This window comes from Chiloscyllium punctatum, chromosome 39 (genome assembly GCF_047496795.1).
Source record: "Chiloscyllium punctatum isolate Juve2018m chromosome 39, sChiPun1.3, whole genome shotgun sequence".
NCBI lineage: Eukaryota > Metazoa > Chordata > Chondrichthyes > Orectolobiformes > Hemiscylliidae > Chiloscyllium > Chiloscyllium punctatum.
The window spans coordinates 38316367-38339724 of NC_092777.1; the positions used below are offsets into that span (position 1 = coordinate 38316367).

Genomic DNA, 23358 nt, shown 5'->3' on the forward strand with positions numbered 1-23358 from the left:
CTGTGTGATATCATGTCAAAGCAAAATGATTTGAATATTTCTTTGCAAGTTAAAACTAGGTTTATATATGATATGTGGCAAAAAAAAATCCAAGCATTTCAAAAAAAAAGCTATCTTTTTTCAAAACTCTTCTTCTTCAAAAAGGAAATTTCGGATGAACATTTTCCCCAGTTAGCAAAGGTCATTGATGAACAGGAGGATTCTTGCGAATCATTTTAAGAATATGCAGCTGTTATAGACTTATTAATTGGAGAATACAATGAAAGGTTCTCTGACTTTGAGAATCATGACATCACACTCAAATTAGCATTTCAACCTCACCTAGTTGATGCCTCCAAGGCTCCTAAAGAACTACAGATGGAATTGATTGAGCCTCAGAAGATGACATTTTAAAGTCCTTATTTGACGCTAAGAAAGATCTGATTGAAATATGGTAAAATGCAATAGAATACCCATGCCTTCGGCGACATGCACGAAAAATGCTTTCTTGCTCTTCAACCACTTATTGCTGCGAATCTACATTCTCCTACTTAACCAAAATCAAGACGCTGGATACCCATCTAGAGGATCAGCTAAAACTACAGACCTCCACGCTGCAACCAAATATTCAAATGCTTTCCTACAAAACGCAGTCACAACAAAGTCATTAAAAGGTTATTTAACTTTAGAATTAACATTTTTTTTCATTTTTTTTAGTTAGTTAGCACATAGTAGTTAGATTTTTACAAAATAATGTGAATTTTGAAGATTTGGATGCGGCTTTATTAGATTACAACTAACATAATGCAGCCTTCCAAAATGAAAAGGTTCCCCACCTCTGTTTTATGAGATATGAGAATAACAAAAGAGGGTGTGACAGAGTGAGAGCAATGAGACTCATGCCTCAGTTGTCTGGGATCAATGGAAAGAATTAGAGAGAAGTCAGAGGACAGTATCCTAAAGTCAAACATAGCTGGTAAAGTGGAGGGAAGAAAACTTTGGAATAAATCTCTACTGGAATATTTAGAGAGATTAGGCTGTACATGCCCTGGGAAATTGTGGAGATTGTTTACCCTTCTCAATCTATTGAAATGTATTTGGGGAGGGAAGATGAAATCTGGCCATCTTGCAGGAAAAGAGAGATGGGAAATTTACGAAATAGTTTTCACCTTCCCAATAGATTTCCAGTATAAGGAAGTGAGTTTTAGTGCAGAGGTGACAAGTACTTCTTAATTTTTGAAAGTCCATAATTTGTTTTTATTCATAATGAGGGCATTACTGATGATGCCAGCATTTCTTGCCCATCCCTAATTGCCCAGAGGACAGCTAAGAGTCAACCACACAGATACGGGTCTGGAGTCACATTCAATTAAAGATGGCAGTTTCCTTCCCAAAAAGGACATTAGTGAACCAGATGGGTTTTTCCAACAATCAACAATGATTTTATCATCACTATTAGATTCTTAATTCCAGTTTTTTCTATTGAATTCAAATTCCATCATCTGCCACTTTAGGATTCGAACTCAGGTCCCCAGAACATTTGTGGGCGGCATGGTGGCACAGTGGTTAGCACTGCTGCCTCACAGTGCCAGAGACCCGGGTTCAATTCCCGCCTCAGGTGACTGACTGTGTGGAGTTTGCACGTTCTCCCCGTGTCTGCTTGGGTTTCCTCCGGGTGCTCCAGTTTCCTCCCACAGTCCAAAGATGTGCAGGTCAGGTGAATTGGCCATGCTAAATTGCCCGTAGTGTTAGGTAAGGGGTAAATGTAGGGGTGTGGGTGGGTTGTGCTTCGGCGGGTCGGTGTGGACTTGTTGGGCCGAAGGACCTGTTTCCACACTGTAATGTAACGTAATCTAATCTAATCTACCTGGGTCTCTGGATTAACAGTCCAGCCAAAATACCATTTCCGTTGCCTTTCCTGTTATGTCAGGCATATTAGTAGCTATTTACACTACAAAAATTTGTCTATATATGAACTTGACAAGGTCTAAGGTCAAGAAAGATCCTAAAAAAATGTAAATCTTATTTTCTTTTCCCAACTGGACTATTGAGGATCCACACAGTGCCACCTAGTGGTAGAATGCCTGATGGGGTACTACAATTTGCCAGGGTGTTTTATATAGATTATGAGAAGTACCTTTATAAGGATTGTCACCGAGGCATGTTGTTGTAAAAGGTGAGATGCAGAACTGTAAAAGGCAGGGTCTATGGAAACATTCCAAATGTCGTTTTCAATATTTGTTTTTAATATTTAAGATGTACACATTTTAATCACCTACATTTTTAAATTCCACGTTCTTCACATTAAGATCACCACTGTAAACTCCTTTCAGTATCCTCAAGATTTCACATGAAAAGGATCAATCAAGCCTGTGACTGCGACATTCTAAAACTCCAATATGCTACATCACTGATTGGTATGCCTCAGAGAGGTCTGTAATTCTTAATATTGCAAGCTTCAAAATTGACCTTAAATGTGAGACAGGAATCTATTCCATAAAAGGAAAGAAAATCAGTAAAGGTATAAAAGAAATCCCGGGTTGTTCTCGTGAACGTCATAGAGAAGGTACATTATAGGCATAGAGACATAATAAACAGAAGCTTTAATAACAATATTGCATTCTTGTTTTTGAAATATTTGCAACAGTTATCATGAACAGTGCAACACAGGAATAACCTAATTGTGAAAGGCAAACTAGCCAAACTTATCACACAAGAACTTGAATTAATATAACCTTTAATAAAAGAAGAATCTCACCATTTTGTTCATCTAGTTCATTTCCAATATCTTGACCCATCTGCTTTTGCCTGGCTATCACTGTGACCAGAGCCTCCAAGCCAGCATCTTGCTCTGAATTTTGAAAAAAGTGCAATAAAGGCAAGTAAATTACCTGATCAAAAAGGAAACTGGCTAAACATTTTATTCACCCAAGATTCTGCCGACAATATGTTTTTTTTATGCTTAATCAATGTTTTGTATAAAGTCACAATTTCAATTTTCATTCACAGTTGACCCACTACATGTTTAACTATAAAGGCAGTACACATTACAGATTCACCATGTGTCAACAAAACTCCATCTGTAAAAAAAAAATGACAACTCTTGAAAGACAAGATCCTCTCTCAGCTTTCCATAAGCCCCGAGACAATCACTGTCTTAATTAATTGAGAGGTAGAAAATTAAAACAATATCCAAGCTCTGGTGTGCAACCATCATAAAGCCAATATTTCAAACAGAAACAAAAATATAGTCTACACTTTATTTTCTTCACAAAACATTGGGGGTTGGGAAGGGTTGCAGGGGGAAGAGCGATTTGACTCAACTTGTATTTAATGCCCATCCTTAATTACCCTGGAAAACATGGTGGTGAGCTGCCTTTTTGATTTGCTGCAATTCATGTGGTGTTGGTGTACCTACATTGCGGTTAGGAAGGAGTTTCAGGATTTTGACCCAGTGACAGTGAATGAATATCAATATGGTTCCAAATCAGGATTGCATGTGCCTTGGAAGGGAATTTGCAGTGTTCCCATATATATAATCTACCCTCTTTCTTTGGGGTAGAGAGTATAGGTTTGGAAGGTGCTGTCAAAGATTGTTTGTTGGTGCTAGCCATTGTTACCGCTCTGTGTTAGTGGTGAAGGGAGTGAACATTGAAGGTGATGGGTGGGTGAAAATCAAATAGGCTGTACTGTCTCACAAAATGTCAACCTTCCCAAATGCTGTTATAAGCTCAACTCATGTGGACAAATGGAGAATTTGCGATCACACTCATGCCTTGTAGATGGTTGGCTGGGCTTTTGGGAGGTGCAGTATTTAATGCAGAATTCCTAATTTCTGACCTGCTGTTGCAGCTACAGAATTCATATGATTGAGCCAGTTCAGTTTCTGCTCAATAGCAGCCCAAGTTGATGCAAATATTTCTGTTATGATAGTGATTTTTTTAAAAAGCCTAGTATTGGAGACATACTTCTTGTTGTGCAAGCAGAATCACAGAATTGTTACAGCACAGAAGGCAACCATTCAGTATATTGCGTCTGTACTGTCGTTAGGTGGTGGTTTTTGACCAGAGTGGATGCAGTGAGCCAAAAGGCCTTTCACTGTGCTGTGGACCTCTATGACTCTTCAAACAAGCATCATAACCTGACGCCAATCTCTTGCTTTTTCCCCTAATGCCCTTGCACAGTATTTCTATCCTGATGATCATCCAATGCCCTCTTGAATGTCTCAATTGAACTTACTTTCACCATACTTTCAGGCAGTGAATTCCACATCCGACCTCCTCACCGAGTGAAAATGTTTTTTCCCATATCACCCTTGCTGATTTTGCACATTACTTTAAATCTATGCCCTCCGGTTCTTATTCCATTTACAAATGGGAACAACTTCTACCCATCTACTCTATCCAGTCTGCTCACGATTTTGAAAACCTCTAACAAATCACCCCTCAGCCTTCTTCTCTCCAAAGAGAACAGTCCCAACTTCAACCTATCCTCGTAAATGAAGTTTCTCATTCCTGGAACCATTCTTGTAAATCATTTCTGCACTGTTTCCAATGCATTCGTATCTTTCCTATCATGTGGAACCCAGAACTTTACCTGATCCTGCAGCAGAGATCTACCAAGTGCCTTTTACAAGTTCAACATCACCTCCTTGCTCAATGTCCCAATTAATAAACTCAAGGAGATGACCTTTTAGACCTACTAATCCTCTTCCTTTCCTTCCTTTTTTAAGTTTCCAGAAAAAAAGCTATATGCAGCAATATTTAACACCCAGACTTGCCCTTCCTGGAGTAAGGTTTCTATTGCCATAACATCATTTTGCCACCAGTGGAGTCTGAGTCTGTAACTCACCAACGTTATTCACTATACTCTATGAACTTACATACTTTAATGCCTGTTAACTCTATTTTAGACATAATTTCTTTCTCCCTTAGTCCAACTTCAACTATTAGCTTATGCTCATACCAAGGATTTTGAAAACTCTAGCATGCACCTCTGTCATTCTCTCATGTGCCACCCAGAACTTTACCTGATCCTTCAGATCATTTTGCTTAAGTCATGAACTCACTTGGAAATGATGTTTAAACTCACTATTCAACAATGACTTTGACCTTTTCAAAGAACAAATTTTCAGATATAAAAGCAAAACCCATTTGCTCTCATTTAAAATTCAAACTCCCAAATGATAACAATACAGTTAGTGTGTTTTGTGACCTCTAACACTTAAAAGAAAAAGGGTAGCAGACGCCTAGGAACATCACCATCTGCAATTCCACACCAAGCTAAATGCAAATTATAGTATATAACTGCTCTTTCACTGTCGCTGGATCAAAAAATATGGATCTCTCTACAGCACCCTTGTAATGTCTAAACTAGATGGGCTGCAGCAGTTCAAGAAAGTGGCTCACTGCCATCTTCTGAAGTGTAACCAGCATTAGGCAATAAATACTCACCTTGCCAAAAAGATTCCCATTTCCCACAAAATAATTTTAAAAACTTCCATAATTCTCCACATCCCGTGTGCTTTGGACTGCATAATAAAAGTTCTCGTTGGTGTAGATTTTGGCTGTATCGGCACATTTGCCATTTGATATTAACAGCAGGCTTAAAATTTTCATGTGAAATACAGCTGTCGTAGTTGTTGAAGAAAACTACTTTTGTACTAAGACTCTTCAAATTTATTCACCATATCATTTTGGGAAATGCTCATACGATTATCTCCTTCAACAATTCTTTCAAAAATGTAAACAACATTTTATAAAAGAGACAAAGTGAAAATTTTGACAGAATAAACTTGGTACTAAGGGCTGTCATTAACTGTATGGTTGTGAATTATTGTGTAGTTCTTTTGAATGACATCAGCATGAGCTTGAATCTGGTGCAATTTGAACGATCAATTTATTACCTGCTCCGCACTGGCATGGTGTCCAAGAATAGTATAGCTCTATACATGCACAGTTAAACAAGTACAGAACTGTACAGTCTCCAACACAGAATAATATTTCTAATAGTTATTTGGAAATACCATTAATTTCAACAGTACAGCTTTAAACATGGTCCTGCAATGTCCCTGAACATGTTAAATTTTGATGTGTTCAAATCGATTGAGGCTATGCTACAATTGGTATAGAACCAGAACACTGAGGCTACCTTAAATAGTTTTTTACCCAATGTTAAATGATCCAACATGGCATTATGTTGTAGTTACACATTATGTTTTGTTATATTTCTGTGCACTATAAATTGCTTATAATGGTCATCACCAGCTCAGTTGTTCCACACAGTTGTCTACCTAGATGCAAGACACTTGCACCTTCCAAGTAATTCAATCCAAATGCATTAAGGCTGTGGCATCTAATTGGTCAGTTTCTTTGGAACCATCTACCACTGAGTACAGAACCAGTACAGTATGTCAATTTCAAGATCTGCAAAAGCTCACCATCATGAATTACTTTATTATTCTTGCAAATGAGTCAAATAGTCTGGAAACTAATTTCCCAAATGGTTTCTTTCAACTCTAATTAGGTTACCCAGATTAGAATAAAACCTAAATCAGCTCTGCTAGTTATTAGCATTTATTCTTTGCGCCACATACAGATTTTGCTTTGTATAGTCACACAGTGGCATGGCTACTAAATGAATTTGGAACTCAAGCCAATTCAAAATATACAAGTTACTTTTACAAGTTTATAGCTCATAATCAATGTGTGGCTCAAAAATATTTATAATGCATGATATCACAATATATCAGCCAAGATGCTACAAGATTAAGTTAATAAAATACAACAATAAGATCATTGCCTTGTAGTAATCAGTGTTACAACAATAAACACACAAGCATTGAAGCTTTAGATTTTATAGAAACCTCAAAATAAGTCCTAAATTAAAATCATTTTCTAGCATTAGAGAGCTTCAGTAGCTCATAATTTAACTTAAGGTACACAGTTTATTTTTAAATGTATACAATTCATTTTTATTGTAATTTTTTTGTGTTATTTTCACAGAAAGATAATATTAAATTATTTCCCAGCTATCATTTACTAAAAATTCTATAACTGCAAAAATGTCACTTTTCAGGCTGTTGAAATTAATGAGGAAGTTCAAACTTATAAATATCTATAACATCACCAATACTCAAACTTGCAAAAGAGGCCAACATTTTTAGAACTCTTCCAAACAAAGCACAAAAAGTAGGAACATGTTTCTTAACAAGGATGAGTTTTACCTTGTATGATCCTCTGCTGTTGATGCTTGATTTCATGAAAATCAAGGTCCTTCGTCTCCTCTGACTCTTCCATTAACCAAGGATTGATAGGACCTGTACCTTGATCTCCACTCATAAGGCTAGACCTGAAAATTACATAAAATTTTAATAAAAACTTCAGTGATCATTTTAACTATGCCTGCAAAAATGAAATGAAAAATCAAAGTTAAGGCATTTTAAATATTTATAATTATTTCCATGCAAAACAAAATGGGCAGCTTCCAACACAGTCAACGTTCTAAGATCTTCCTCACAACTGGAAACAATGTATAAGGTATTTCACTTTCAAATTAAGTATTTGAAATGGATTTGAAATGCAGAAGTGTATGCTTAAATAAGCTTTTGCTCAGGGGATGACAACAATGGGATAGCAAGTTACAAATTAAAAAAAAGTTTATAAAGGAAATTGCCTAAATGTTGTGTTTGAGTTTATAAAAGAATGCTATTTATAGTTACACAAGAAATCACCTTTATAGCATGCAAGTAAAGAAGAGACAAAAAGTTGAAGTCAAACTGTAAAATATCAAAAAATATGCAAATCATACACAAGGTGGTCAACTGATAGATATAACATATTTTTTATTTCATTGAAGGGATTAAGCTAATATGGTTAAACTGTTCAATCATGTTAAGAGTTATAACTTACGGAGTAGTCAAAAAATGAATAGAGGGTCAGTGACAAGGTATGGTACACATTGTGGAAAAACACACAAAAGTAAATGTGTTCCAAATTATCCAAAGGATACTGACAATTATTGGTGAACCATCTATACTACTGAGTAATTAATTACCTTTGTGGACACTTACAATTTATTAAATGCAAAATTGTTAGTGCTCACATAAAAATTGCACTTTATAGCCGAGCCTAGTAAATTAAATAGTACTTCCAGTAGCTAGTTATATGATAGTGTTTGATACATTGAAGAAAAATGTGAAAAATGGCTTCTCAGTGATTCAATTCATCAGAACTTCAAGCAGGTTTAGGTTTAATACTTAAAAGCAGCTGTATACACTGGCAACATTTGAAAATGAAGTCCATTCATTGGTCAGTGCATAGAGAGTTCAGTCTCCATCAGAGCAAAGAGCTTGTTTCCAAAAACAAACCTTTTTCTATTTTCTGTACTTTCCTGTCCTCTTGATGTTCCAGCAAAAAAACCAAAAGCAAAGCTACACAATGCATAAACAATGAATAATTTAAAATGGAACATTTGCATGGTTCCTTAATTTGCTATACTTTCCCCAAAATCCTAACCATATACTGCCAATTTCAAGTTAAGGAGTCTACATGATAAGGAAAGCAATTAGCAGCAATCTGCATCACTGTCTATTTCTGAATAACCTGTTACAAATCCATCAAAAATAAATGACAAATATCACTTGATAACAGTAATCCTTATGACATGTTTGGTAACTGTTCTACAGTAAACACTATTGTACTTCCTTTTTATGCTCTGATCTTACCACGCTTTCTTTAGTGGTGTAAAGATTAAAGCTTATCCAATTAGCCTCCCACTGATTTTGCCATGTTAATCACTTAAATCGTTGGAATGGTCACAGAGCAGTGGAGTGTGTAGATGATTTCAGAATTTTTTTTGTGATCAGCTTTAACTAATTATAAGGCTTTGAGATTTACTCAAATAGAAAAGACGAGAGGAATGGAATCAGAGAGCTGTGTCGCTGCTTAATAACCAGCAGCTAATCTTGCATGAAGTATTGTTTCACTGCAAATCTTCCCTGAAAAAAAAGCTTTCCAAGTGTCTATGATAACTCAACCGCAGCTTTTTTTCTTACGGAGGCCACACATTAAGATTTACTGTTTCTTTACTAGATATAAGTAAGTAAGGCTGCATCAGGATTTTCTAATCATAAGACAATATTTGGCATAATTGCCAAATGGAATTCAATAGAAAAATGTGCATAGCCAGTTTAAATGAAAATTGCAAACAACAGGTTTTAGAAAGCGGATGTAAACTCAGTGAACAGTAGTAAACTGTAAACTATGAGTCATTTTCATAACAGTTGATACAAAATGTGTGATTAACTGAACAAAGCATTCAAACTAAATGAAATATTTGAGCTTTTTGCCAATCTTAATAAGAATGAATTAATCTCCTGAAATTCAATTTATTAGTTTAACTTTTGACAATCTCCAGTCATACATCACATTCAGGGGAAAAACTGCAGATCAGACTTCAAACAAGTGCACTCTGTTTAGCTGACCCAAATTTGGCTGTGTTTTTCCAGTTGCCTTTTACCACTTAAGTTAGTTATACAGCACATTAAATAAATAATTTAACGTTGTTGCCAGCTGTGTAACTTCTGGATACTCAATAATAATCTGGAAGGGATCTCGCATTGATTAGACATTACCATAAGTGAACACAATAAACTTCAAGGGGGCAAGGGAATATATGGGCTTGAAAATTAAATATTCCACCAATTCTAGTTTTAGAAAAGTAATTTTTCAATAGAGGAGATCTTTACTAATTGTATGCCTGTAAGGATATATGGGACTACCCTAGCAAGGCACTATTACAATAATAAGATTAGAGCACATGAATAATTCACTAATGTACCATGAAACTAGCTCAGTAAAAACTATTGAGCAAGTAGTGCGATAGATTAGATCCAGACCTTTCACCTCTGGGGTGTGGGCTCAACTTCAGCCCAGAATGATGGGAAAAGTTGCCTCTCTATGCAAGTTATGCAAGCATAAGTCTGCAAAATAAGTTTGGAAACTTAATTCAGTCCACAATACACATGCACTTATTTCACAAAACTGTCCAACATTTCAAGTTAATTAGCAAATTAGCATCACACAATGATTGATAAAACACTTCAGTACAGTAGTTGTTGTTCATCTAACTAAGGGACTTGGGCCTATTATAGGGGCAGACTAGCTTTACTCTGCCATCTAACCTGCATTTCATCTGATGTGAGAGTTTTTGATACTACAATTAAGTATTGGAAGTAAGTATTTCACTCACGTGAACACAAAAATACTTGCATTTAATAGCCAAGAATTTAGAGAAATTCTAATCTGCCAAGAATATAACCTGTTTTCACATAGTTACTGTACAACTAATACTTTAAGTTACTCAAACAAGCCAGTTCACTATACTAAAACATTTTAAACTGCAGAACTGAAACAACTCAGCTGCTACATTGTCACTTAGAAGACAGTGGGAAAAGACAAACTGAAACTTCATGACACACAATGGGAGATTTCCTTCACACATGAACTAAAATTAGGATTTAAAGGAATGTTTTAAACAAATCTTTGGAAATCTTGCAAACATGCGGTGTGAAGTATAATGCTTTTTTGTGTTCATGGCAATTTAAGTTCATTATTTGATTGTAGAGGGAAGTGAAGGTGATAGAGTGGTTTTTGCTAAAGATGATTGAGAACAGGTCAAACAGAACATTTTTTATTGTGTTCAACTCCGTTTACTTAAGGTTGCTGGAGCCTGAACTCCAAGACTAGCCACCATCCACACTCTATTTAAGTTCCCAGTTTCTCTCATGATTCTCGCTTTTTTTCAACCACATACCCCTTGCTCCAAGCTGTGTCAGTTAAGCTCCTGCTTTAGATCTGCTCTCACAATGCTCACAATTTCCAAGACTGCACTCCTCATGTTTCCAAGACATAGAATTCCCTGTTCCAAGGCTCTTTCTCCCAGTGATCCTCACATCTACTCTCTCTCCTCCTTGAATGATGCTCACAATGCTGTGTACATTACCTTGTAAAACAAAATGGTGAAGATTTTCAGCCATGAAAATTAAAGTTTAAACCAAATGATCAGGTTCTGAACACAAGCATTTTTCAATGGAAATAAACTGTATATAAATGGCCAGTTTTGTCCCATTGAGGAAAACTCTACTCAGGTTAAAAAGTCTCATTAGCTAACATTAAATGTGGAAGAGGAGCTTTTCCTTTGTGGATCCTATTTAGAAGTGAATTAGGTGCAATAGGCATCATTGAGAGTGACAGGGAGAGGTTTCCATTAAGGCACAGTAGTGGAATCAGGCTGGTCAGATCACCGGATTCTCAATGAGAAAGGGCAGTAATTAATCAGAGATCTTAGAAACCAGGAACGGAAAAGCAATAGATAAAAATTAAATTATTTTGAATTTTTCAATTTTGGAAAAAGTCATTCAAACTAATGAAAGGTGTTTGCCCTGTCATGGCATCTTTTTCTCTTTCTACAGATGGTGCCTGATCTTTTGAGTATTTTAAATTTATTCTGTTTGTATTTAATATTTTTGGCATCTGCAGTACTTTGGCTTTCAAATACAAGTGAAATGAAGGTCACTTGCTTCTTCTTTCAATTTATACATGTGTTGCCCCATATTTCTGCACAAACATTCTCATGGATCTTTATATTGAGTGTCAATTTTTAAATTTATTTACAGGCATTCTTCTGTTGATTAATAGCCTATGAAAATAACAACGAGGCTGCTCAAATTCCATCGACTTTCACTTTAGACTTGGCTTTGAACACAAAAGACAAAGACGTGATCAGTCTCATGAATCTCACGTCTCGGTTTACTGCACACTTACCAATCAACAAGTTAATGCAAGATAATGAGGTTAAATAGTAAACTCTGCGCTTTGCCTCTTTCCAATATACTAAGTATTACTGGATCAAATCCGAACAGTTTACTGTTCCAAATTTGTTGAAATATTTATATCATCGTACTTGGCAAAATGGACAGTGGAATATTGAAATCTGTTTGTATAAATAGCTTTTAAATAAGTTTTATAACCACTTAGCATATATTCAGTACTCTCAGCTTCTGACTTTGTAGAATTTTGCAGTCAAGCAAAACCACAGCACATCATTTTACTAAAAAAAACCATGAAATGTTAGTTTGCCTCAAAGATAGGTTGAGGCAAAAAGGTTGTACGGTCAAGCTTCCACTCCATAATTAATCACATAATGTACTATTAAAATGCTAAACCAGACCTCTCCTAGTTATGTTTTAGTAAGGGACCAGTAACTTTTTTTTTGAAGTAGATACATTTGGGAATTCCAGATCTTTACAAATAGAATAAAGGCCATTAGATTTCATGGGTTTGTACAATCAGACACCAACTTTACTACACCAAATCAAAAAAGTAAAATAGCTTAGAATATCTGTTGCACTCTAATAACCAAAATCAGCAAGTCATGAACAATAAATTATTTAACTTAACTTCAAACAGCAAAAACTAACACAAGGTTAACATAAATTAACCAACAAAGTATTGTTAAGCACAATACCATGCACATTTAATGGCAAATGTGACCAAGAAAAATCCCATGAATGTCACAGCAACCGACCCATACACCAGTCATTATACGAATCATAAAAGTCCTGTTAACATTTGGATCATCCTCCACAGGGATTCCACTCTCAGAAGTTCCCACTTTTCAACTCTTGCTAACCTCACTCTGACTCGGAGTGTCTGAACAATTGCTTACCTCCTGGTGATTCAGTCGTGTCTCCTGGGCAGTTATCCATCTCCCTGGCTGACCACGTACTCTTTCTCAGTTCTGCCAGAGATTCTCATAGCTTTGCTTACATGAAACCTGCACACAGAATCAATTCACCCCCCAGTGCCTCTTTGTCTGTTGACAGTTGCCATAGATCTGAGGAGATTCCTTCTTTTTTCCTGGTTCATATTGGCTTTGCTGAAAATGTGTTGCTGGAAAATCGCAGCAGGTCAGGCAGCATCCAAGGAGCAGGGGAAATCGACGTTTCGGGCATGAGCCCTTCTTCAGCCCTTCACATTGGCTTTGGCCATTTTTTAAACAATCCTCTGGTTTCTTAGTTGTGTTTCAGATGCCTTAGGTGCTTCTTCAACTGCCTCTGACCACCTGGGGCCAGCTTTTGAAGCAGCTATTGACCAACTAAAGGCACACAATACTGGAACAACAAAACACAAGGACACCAAAACACTGGGGCTCAGGGACACCAAAACATTGGAACCCTCCATGGGGCCTAGGCTTCCCCAACTGTAAGACCATACTGTACTTGCACTTGTGACTCCTGGCTTTCCGTGGCAGGTCAGTGCACTTCTGATCCCCTGGATGGCATGCCCTCTAAATTTTAACAAGGTCACTTGTCTAAGCGTGTGCGGCCTGTCCTGTTGTGTAAACGGATCTGGACCATTCGCATACCAGTACATAAAATTCTCAGACTCTGCTTGGGAACACTGCAGTAGCTAAGCTTTTTTTTTAAATCAATACGTGGATGCTTCATTACAGCTCTGAGAGAGCATTACATTGCATGAGGCACTATCTTTCAAAGATGTTAAAACTGAGGTTTTCATATTAAAGATCCCATGGCACTATTTGAAGCTAGCAACAGTTCTCCTGTCTAAAATTACTATCTCCTTCAAAATAGATTAACCCATTATTTACCACATCTGTGGTAGGGAAACTATTGGAGAAAATTCTGAAGGATAGAATTAATCTTCATTTGGACAGGCAAGGTTTGATCAGGATAATCAGCAAAGCTTTGTCATACAGAAGTTATCCCTAACAAATCTGACTTAATTTTTCAAGGTGCTGATCAGGTGTGTAGTGAGGGTAGCGTGGTAAATCACATCTCACAAACTTGATTGAGTTTTTTGAGGACATGGCCAAGAGCAGGTTTTGGGAAGATTTGTAGCTCAGGTTGAGGTTCTGGATGTAGGTTTGTTCGCTGAGCTGGAAGGTTTGTTTTCATGGCCAATGGAATAGATGAGGGCAGAGACATAGACGTTGTCTGCATGGACTTTAACAAGGCATTCAACAAGGTTCTGCATGATAGACGGGTTAGTAAAGTTATACCACATGGGATCCAGGGAGAGCTAGCCAATTGGATACAAAATTGGCTTGATGGTAGGAGACAAAGGGTGGTGGTAGAGAGTTGTTGTTTGGATTAGATGCATCTGAGCAGCAGTGTTCTGCAAGGATCAGTACTGGGTTCACAGTTGTTTGTCATTTATATAAATGATTCAAATAAGAATATGGGAAGCATGGTTCGTAAGTTTGCAATTGACACCATAATTGGTAGGATAGAGGACAGCGAAGAAGGTTATTTAAGAGTATGATGTGATCTTAATCAGCTGGGCCAATGGGCTGAGGATTGGCAGATTTAGAGTTTAATGCGGGGTGTTGCATTTTGGTCAGACAAACCAGAGCAAGACTTGCACAGTTAATGGTAGGGCGTTGGGGAACAAAGAAACCTAGGGGTTCAGGTACATAGCTGCTTGAAAGTGGCATCACAGGTGGACAGGGTGGTGAGAGTGGTGTCTTTGGTCTTTTGCCGTCTTTGGTCAGAGCACCGAGTATGGGACTTGGGACACATTTTGAGGTTCTCGAGGACATTGGTAAAACTACTTTTGGAGCACTGAGTGCAGTTCTGGTAGCCGTGCTATAGGAAGGATGTTATTAAATTGAAAAGGGTTCAGAAGAGATTTACAAGGATGTTATCAAGACTGGAGGGTTAGAATTATAAGGAGAGGCTAAATATGCTGAGACTTTTTACTCTGTGGGGTAAGAGTTTGAAGGGTGACCTAAAAGAGGTTTATAAAATCACAAGAGGCATAGATAAGGTGAATAGCAAAGGCCTTTTCCATAGGGTAGGATATTTCAAAATGAGAGGGCATAAGTTTAAGCTGAGAGGGAAAACATTTAAAAGGGACCTGAGGAGCAACTTTTTCCACAACACAGGAGGTGGTGCATATATGGACTGAAATGCCAGAGGAAGTGGTAGAGATGGATATAGTTAAAAGATTTAAAAGATGTTCAGGCAGGTACATGATTAGGAAAGATTTGAAGGGATATGGGCCAAACATAGGTTTAGTTTGGCAAACCTGATCAGCATAGATGAGTTGGACCAAAGGATCTGTTTCCGTGCTATATGACTCTCTATGGATTTCAGCAAAGCCTTACACTAATCCCACATCAAAGTCTGATAAAGAGGGTTAAAAACACATGGGATCCAGCGTAACTTGACAAGTTATATCCAAAATTGGCTTAGTGGTAGGAAACTGAAGGCAGTTTGTGTGCCTGGAGGCCTGTGACCAGTTGCATACCACAGGAATTGGTGTTGGGTCCCTTATTGCTCATAATACATATAAACAATACAGAAGAAAGAGTGTGAGAGTACTTGAGAGTGTGTGATTAGCAGGTATAAAGAAGACTGGCGGGTAGTTGACAACAAAGAATGGCTCACATTACAGGAAGATAGAAACAGATTGGTCAAATGGACAGATCAATGCCAGATGGAATTTAACCTTGATAAATTAGGTGATGCACTTTGGAAGAAGAAAGAAGACAAGGGAGTATTCAATGAATGGCAACACACTCGGAAGCTCAGAGGAAATGAGGGATCTTGGAGTGCTTGCCCACAGATCCCTGAAGGTGGGAGGACAGGATAATTCAGGAATGAAGATTCCTTGATCAATGGTGGCACAGATTATAAGAGCACCAAAGTTATGTTGGAGTTTAACAGCTATACATTGGTTAAGGAGGAGAAAGTGAAGACTGCAGATGCTGGAGATCAGAGCTGAAAAATGTGTTGCTGGAAAAGCGCAGCAGGTCAGGCAGCATCCAAGGAGCAGGAGAATCGATGTTTCGGGCATAAGCCCTTCTTCAGGAATGAGGGGGGGTGTGCCAAACAGGCTAAGATAAAAGGTAGGGAGGAGGGACTTGGGGGAGGGGCATTGGGAATGCGATAGGTGGAAGGAGGTTAAGGTGAGGGTGATAGGCCGGAGAGGGGGTGGGGGCAGAGAGGTTGGGAAGAAGATTGCAGGTCAAGAAGGTGGTGCTGAGTCAGAGGGTTGGGACTGAGATAAGGTGGGGGGAGGGGAAATGAGGAAGCTGGAGAAATCTGCATTCATCCCTTGTGGTTGGAGGGTTCCTAGGCAGAAGATGAGGCGCTCTTCCTCCAGGCGTCGTGTTGCCATGGTCTGGCGATGGAGGAGGCCAAGGACCTGCATACCTCGATTAAGCCATGGCTGGAGTACTGTGTGCAGTTGTGTGTGCACACGATAAGAAGGATGTGTTTGCACTGCAGGGGTTGCAGAGCAGATTCATCAAGATATTGCTTGGGATGGAGCCTTTTAGCTATGTAGAAAGGCTGGAAAAGCTCAGGTTGTTAGCTTGAGATCAGAGAAGGCTGATTGAGATGTATATAATTATGAGGTGTATGGTCAGGGTGGATAGAAAGCAGCTGTTCCTCTTAGTTGAAAGATCAATAATAATAGGGTATACAGAACAACTTCGATGAACCAAATGTCAATTATCAGAATCCCGGATTATCTGAACAAGATCTCAAGGTCCCATGAAAACGCTATCTGAATGAAATACTCCCTGCCCATCTTGTTTGGATAATCGAGATTGTTCTGTAATTTTAAAGGCAGATTTAGAGGGGACTTGTGGAAAAGATTTTTCACTTAAGGATAGCAGAAACCTGTAATGCACTGCCTGAAGTAGTTGAGGAAGGATAACTTTTAAAAAGTCATACCATTCAAGGCTATGACCAAATACTGGAATGTGGGACTAGCATACACTTAAAGTTCTTTTTTTCAGTGCAGACTTGATGGGCTGAAGAGACAGCTTCTGCATGTTTGGATTCTATGATTATATAATTAATTAATGTGTGGACCTAGATTTGCCAAACTGGGTGGTGCATTTGCTTACATAATTAACATGAATCAACAGCAGAAAAAGGTACCATTCAGCCCAACTCATCATCAATATTTTCACCTCAAACGAGTCTTCTTCTATTTTATTTCATCCCAAACTCCCAACAAAGCTTCTAATTCCTTTGTCCCTTATTATGTAGTTTCCTGTTGAATCCATCCCTGCTATATACCTCGATGGCATCAAAGAGGATTCAGTTTTACTCATAACCACACTAAGAGTAACGCAGCAAACAACAATAATGACATTCATTGGCTGCTCTGAATTGATTACATTCAAAATCCTTTGTTTCCATTCTGCACCAGAGTATTGATTCCACTAAGTTTTCAGTACTAAGCTGTTCACTAGTCACTGACAAAGTGAATTTTTGACAGATAAATATTAATTAAAATATCACTCAATATTTTAATAAAAACACAAAACTACTTCATAATATTTTTAGGATAGCAAAAGCTTTCAAAAAAGAACTTGCTAACACTGCAGCAAACCCAAACGGAGAGGAAGTTTTCAAATGTAATAAAGCTCAATGCAAGTCATACCTCATTACGTTAGGCTCTGTACCATCATTCTTGAACGAAGTCTGAAGTTGTCGCTCTCTCGTTAACAAATCATCCACCAAATTTTGACGTCTGTCTGCTTCAAATTGTGTACTGAACATGAATTATTAAAGAATGAATATACTTATATCATCTCTCCCTCTGTTTATCAATACAAAGACACATCCTATTGCCATGCATAAAAAAAGTCTCCCCAACTTGTCCTCCTGCCTTCATCAAAGTGTATTTATATACCACAGAGGTTCTGCTCCTTTAAAATTTTATCGATGCACTACATTTTTCTTTGCTGTACAGGCTATTTGAATACAGTGCATGAGCAGGATTCTTGTGGACACCATTCAAAGCAGATTGTAATTGTGCTCAATTCACCACAAGTTCTACTCTGGGCATGTCCATTTTGAGCTCAATTACCTAAGCTAATCATCACACTTTAAGGAATACACTCAAAATTATTTTTAAATTTTAAAAGATCTGTATACATTCAATTTTTAAAAATTAAATGAAAACACCATATGAATGCACACAGCAGTTGCATGTTCTCATTAATCATAAATTCTGTGCTTCTCAGATATACTTTTCTTCTGAACATCAAACCACAAAGCTAGTTTTGGAATATAAACAAGTTGAAAAGATTAGATATTAACTCACTTTAACTTTCCTTTGCTGACTACCAGAATAAAAAACAACAGTTATTGTTAGAAAGCATTTGTTTCAATTCCTGAGTTGAAATATTTTACAAAGGCAGAGACAATTCACTAGTTTTGCATCCTATTTTGTTATCTTTTGAACCATTTAGAAGGCAATTATGTGGAAAAATAGCTACACAGATTATTCAGTCATGATCTTTTGCTACTTTAACAAAGAGACAGTCACATAGTGCATTTTATGCATGTAATATTTTATAGATATTATCTATATTTTGTTACAATGTGGACCTGCATAGCCCTGTAAAAGAACAGGTCTGGAAAGGATACATCTGGCGTGTCGACAAACTGCGCAACAAAGAATCTTTCAACTGGCTAATCTGCTCTTGGAGCCTCTGTAGAGATGTCCGAATTGTCACATTCAGCTGCAGGAGGAGAAAATAAAATATTGTCTGCAACTCCACATTTGAAAACCATTCATGTATATTACAACAAATATGATCATGTAAAAATAATCTGAAAAGAGTCAGGCTTTTGAATGCATATATTCCATCTTGAATTATTTTTGCCATTTGGCACCTACCAAGTAGGAGACCAAATGAAACAAATAAGAAATTTGAATAATCTTTTCAAAATTAAAAGAACCCAAACAACCAGCTGAAGCATTCTCAACCTTCCAACTCTTTGAGATTGCCAAAAACAATCAGTAACAAATGATCTCAACAAACTGGGTTAATATCCCATCCCCCATACACTCCCACTAACTCACAATAGAAGTGCAAATGGGCAGAGATGACATATTTTCTCAGGCAGAATACTATTCACGTGCCTACATTCCAGTTTTCCACAAAATAATAATGCAAGCCAGATAACAAATCAAATGTATGAATATTACCACTGAAAGAAATAAATGAATTTATGCAAATGTTTAGATATAAAACATTATGACACCTAATTGCAAAGCAACATTCAGTATAAAAATCACATTATGTTACAACAATGCACCCCCTGAAGAAAACTAATGCATTCAAAGTCAATACACAAAATAGTTTCTTTTCTTTGATGAAATATTTTGAGGAATAATAATTTTTGCAGTTTCACAATTTGTGAATTAAATTTTGTTACAATTAGGTCTCATAATTTGCACAACAAAATCTCATTTTAGAAAATAAATTTAAACTGGGGAAGTTACATGTTTAATCAGCAAGCTATTAAAGTGTTTAAACAAAACTAAAAAAAAATTGCCTCAATGCATTTATCTCAAATAGTAGAAAATGATATGTGTGATAATCTGAACAACATGGAAAAACAGGTGGCATGAATACACCATTTTGGACCACTGATATTTCTAGTTATGTTTACACTTAAAGCGGTCTTTAATTGGAAGGAAGTTCGATTATTCAGTATTATCAAAGATGAATAATCAATTATTAACTGCCTTTCTTTGGTTTTGAACTTTATCTTTGCATAAATTATAACTTACAGCTCTTAACACACTAACACTTTCCTCATTCTCAAGTCTTCAATGAATGGTGTCCTTACACCTTTTGATATGAAGCTATACTGACCCCTTGTGCATTTCCTGAAATCAGAATACAGTCTTCTGTTCTTTATCAGTAGTTTCCCAGTTGAAACATTTTTCCTCCTTCTGTTGTAGAATTAACTGATTATGTTTTATCAGGATAATTTTAACATAGCTTTTCTCCTAAAGTGTTTATCTACTTAACAGTTGTCCTCCACAAGTGTCTTTCACAAACACAAAGCATGCACAACTTTTTAAAAATCTTTTGAAGAATGAGTTAAGTTTGGATCTGTTACAAATCTACAATATGCAATTACTTCTATTCACTTATTCGTTTATTGTTTAATTAATTCTGTGCTAATTAATATCCCGAGCCACCAAAGATTTTTTTATTCTATTGATTTCAAAGTCAAGGGTCAGGACACCTCAAATAAACCATACATCAAAATACCATGACAAAAGTTGACTTTTTGTTCTCATTACAAATAATCTGGATATTGGACAGGTAAAAACATTGCCTGGGTCCTGGGAGAAAGGGCTGACTTTGGGAACAGTTTTAGGCATTCGATTCAAGAAAAACAAGCATGCAAAAACCATAAGAATGATGACAATTCAACAGCCACAACTCACTTGCCGAGGAGATCAGAAAAAGACTTTTCACCTATTCCAAATAAGAAATGATCATTTTCTTACCAAATCCTTGTTAACCAAACCACAACTTGAACTGGTCATTAAATTACTTCATTTTTAAAATGCCCAAAAGACATAAGATCCATTTCATGATTCTATGTCTGCGAACATAATTTATAAAATTGAGGCAGATTATTCGGGGTGATAATGTTACTGAACAGCCAGATTTAACAACACCAAACTCGATGAATGGAAAGCTGCAAATGTAGAACATGCCTTTCAGTTAAGTAATTGCAAAAATAAGTAGCCTCATTTGATTTGCATCGATGTGAATGAGGACACCTAGTGTCCATGACAAGGAACGCAGATATGATAAGACTAAGGGAAAGAAATGATCAGACTACGCAAAGTCAAAACCAGAAACCTGGTCTCACAGCTAGTGAGAGTAATTGTTTCGAGTAGGTCATAGGAGCAGTTACTACAGAGTTAATCTCAGTTAAATATAATACAAATCAGGACTAGAGTTAAGCATTCTTTTTTACCAGAGGCTCCAGAAACTACATAAGACCATAAAATATAGGAGCGGAATTAGGTCATTCAGCCTATCATGTCTTTTCCCCATAATTGTTGACCACCTTATCAGATAAGACAGAACTTATCGCTGTCTTAAATGCACTCAATGACAGCCTTCTGTTGCAATGAATTCCATAGATTCATGACCCCTCTGGCTGATAAACTCCTCCTTACCTCAGACCCTTCAAACTGTGCCCTTGGGTCCTGGTCACTCCTATCAGTGGAAACATCTTCTCCATGTCCATTCTATCCGGGCCTCTCAGCATTTTCTAAGTTTCAATTGGATCTCCCTCATCCTTCAAACTCCAGACAGTACAGGCCCAGAGTCATCAACTGTTCCTCCTATGACAAGCCCTTCACCCCCTGAATCATTTTGTAAACCTCCTCTGGAACTCCTCAAAGGCCAGCATATCCTTCCTTAGACACAGGCCCAAAACTGCTCACAATATTCCAAAAGCCGCCTGACAAAAGCCTTAAACAGCCTCAGCAATAGATCTCTGTTTTTGTATTCTAAACCCTTCAACTGCCCACTGAACCTGAATATTAACATTTAAAGAATCATTAATTGGGACTTCTAAATCCCTTTCTGTTTAAGATATCCCAAGCCTTTCCCCCCATTTAGAAAATAGTCTTTATTCTTCCAAAAAACGTGCACAAACATCAAACTTGACCACATTGTATTCCATCTGTCATTTATCTGCCTACTTTCCTAGCCTGTTAAGTCCTTCTGCAGCCTCAACACTACCTGTCCCTCCACAAACTTTTGCATTATCTGCAAATTGAGCAACAATTCCCTCAGTTCCTTCAACCACAGAAAACATATAATGAGGTCCTAACAGTAACCCCTCAGAATTCCACTTGTCACTGGTTGCCTAAAAAGGACCCTTTTATCCCCACTATCTGCCTTCTGCCAGTCAGCAATCCTCTGTCCATGCCAGTAGGTTGCCCCTGACACCATGGGCTCTTATCATATCTAGCAGCCTCCTGTCAAAGGCTTCTGGAAATCGAAATGGATCAGGTTCACTGGTTCTCAATTGTCTTACCAGTTACCTTCTCAAAGAATTAACATATCTGTCAGGCATGACCTTCCCTTAACGTAATCACACTGACTCAAATTCATGTTAGAATATTTTACAATTTAAGTAAAATGACTGGCCCACTTTTTACCAAAAGCAAACATATCACAAGCACATTAAGTCAAAGCATGGCTACAGTACACAAAGTGTTCTTTTGGCCTTTCAAGTCAATGCCAGAGAAGTATATAATTCAAATCTTATCATAAGATTATAATGTCAAGCAAACCTGGGAGTTAAAAACCATGCATCTTCCACACCATTCACCTGGCATCATCTTTATTCTGGATACAAAATTATTTCAATGTGTCCCACACATCAGCATCTTTTTAAAATGATCAGTAGCATATTGTGTTTCACTAAGTATGAGTATTACAGGCCTAGCCACTTCATTGCTCACTGTGTGGAACTTTTGAAATACAAAAGTTACTGAAATCTAAAATAACTACATGAGAAATTTTGTCACATTTCCAAACAACAAAAATTCAACAACATAAAATATTTCACAACAGATAATAGAAATATGCTTTCCTTACCGACATAAGTAAATTAGCATTTGGTGTGAGATTTGAAAGCAATTTGTAATATATGGGAGTGTGAAGCACAGAATGATCAAGGAACAGAATGCTGTATAAACAAAAAGTTGACGGAAAAGTTAGTAATTGGTATTTCTAGCATTGCACCAGCTGTAATTTTGTTCAACGTTTTAGAGTTTGAATGGAAATTAGTTCTGTGACTGCCAGGACACTGATGCCTCAGAGAAGACTGAAAACTTAAAGAGTTGAGAGTATGTTGTTGGAAAAGCACAGGTTAGGAAGGGCTCTGGTCCGAAATGTCGATTTTCCTGCTCCTCGGATGCTGCCTGACCTGCTGTATCTTTCCAGCAACACACTCTCAACTCTGATCTCCCTGCAGACCTCCCTGTCTCCTCAAAACTGAAAGGGGCAGGGAGGGCTCAGGTGAAGAAAGATTTAGAAATTTGAAAAGAAAAGTTAGGCATTTGACCAATGCAACGATATGGTAAAATTGATGAGACAGGAAGGATAGTATTTAACAGTAATTTTCCTTCACAAAAGAAATGTCTCTGCAAAAAACAGTAGTACAAAACAGAATTGAAGGCTCTTTATCTTAAAGTACATACAATTTGCAATCAAATAGACACACCAAAGGCACAAATTAAGATAGTGGCTTAGATAAGATTAGATTAGATTCCCTACAGTGTGGAAACAGGCCCTTTGGCTCAACAAGTCTACAGCGACTCTCCAAACAGTAAGCCACCCAGACCCATTTCCCTCTACACCGAACACTATGGCCAACTTAGCATGGCCAATTCACCTGACCTGCACCTTTTTGCACTGTGAGAGGAAACTGGAGCACCCAGAGGAAACTCATGCAGACACGGGGAGAATGTGAAAACTCCACAGACAGTCGCCCAA

The 23358-nt window shown here is 37.4% G+C and overlaps 1 protein-coding gene across 1 annotated transcript in view; it reads right to left on the minus strand.

Annotated features, from left to right (window-relative positions):
- The window catches only part of stx8 (syntaxin 8), a 193841-nt gene that overhangs the window by 156960 nt on the left and 13523 nt on the right, over nt 1–23358 (minus strand). Inside the window, exons 3-6 of the mRNA XM_072558472.1 lie at nt 18455–18549; nt 17463–17573; nt 7205–7329; nt 2738–2830 (exon numbers count right to left, since the gene is read on the minus strand). Coding sequence (XP_072414573.1) covers nt 2738–2830; nt 7205–7329; nt 17463–17573; nt 18455–18549 — 424 coding nt within the window. The remainder of the gene's footprint in view (nt 1–2737; nt 2831–7204; nt 7330–17462; nt 17574–18454; nt 18550–23358) is intronic.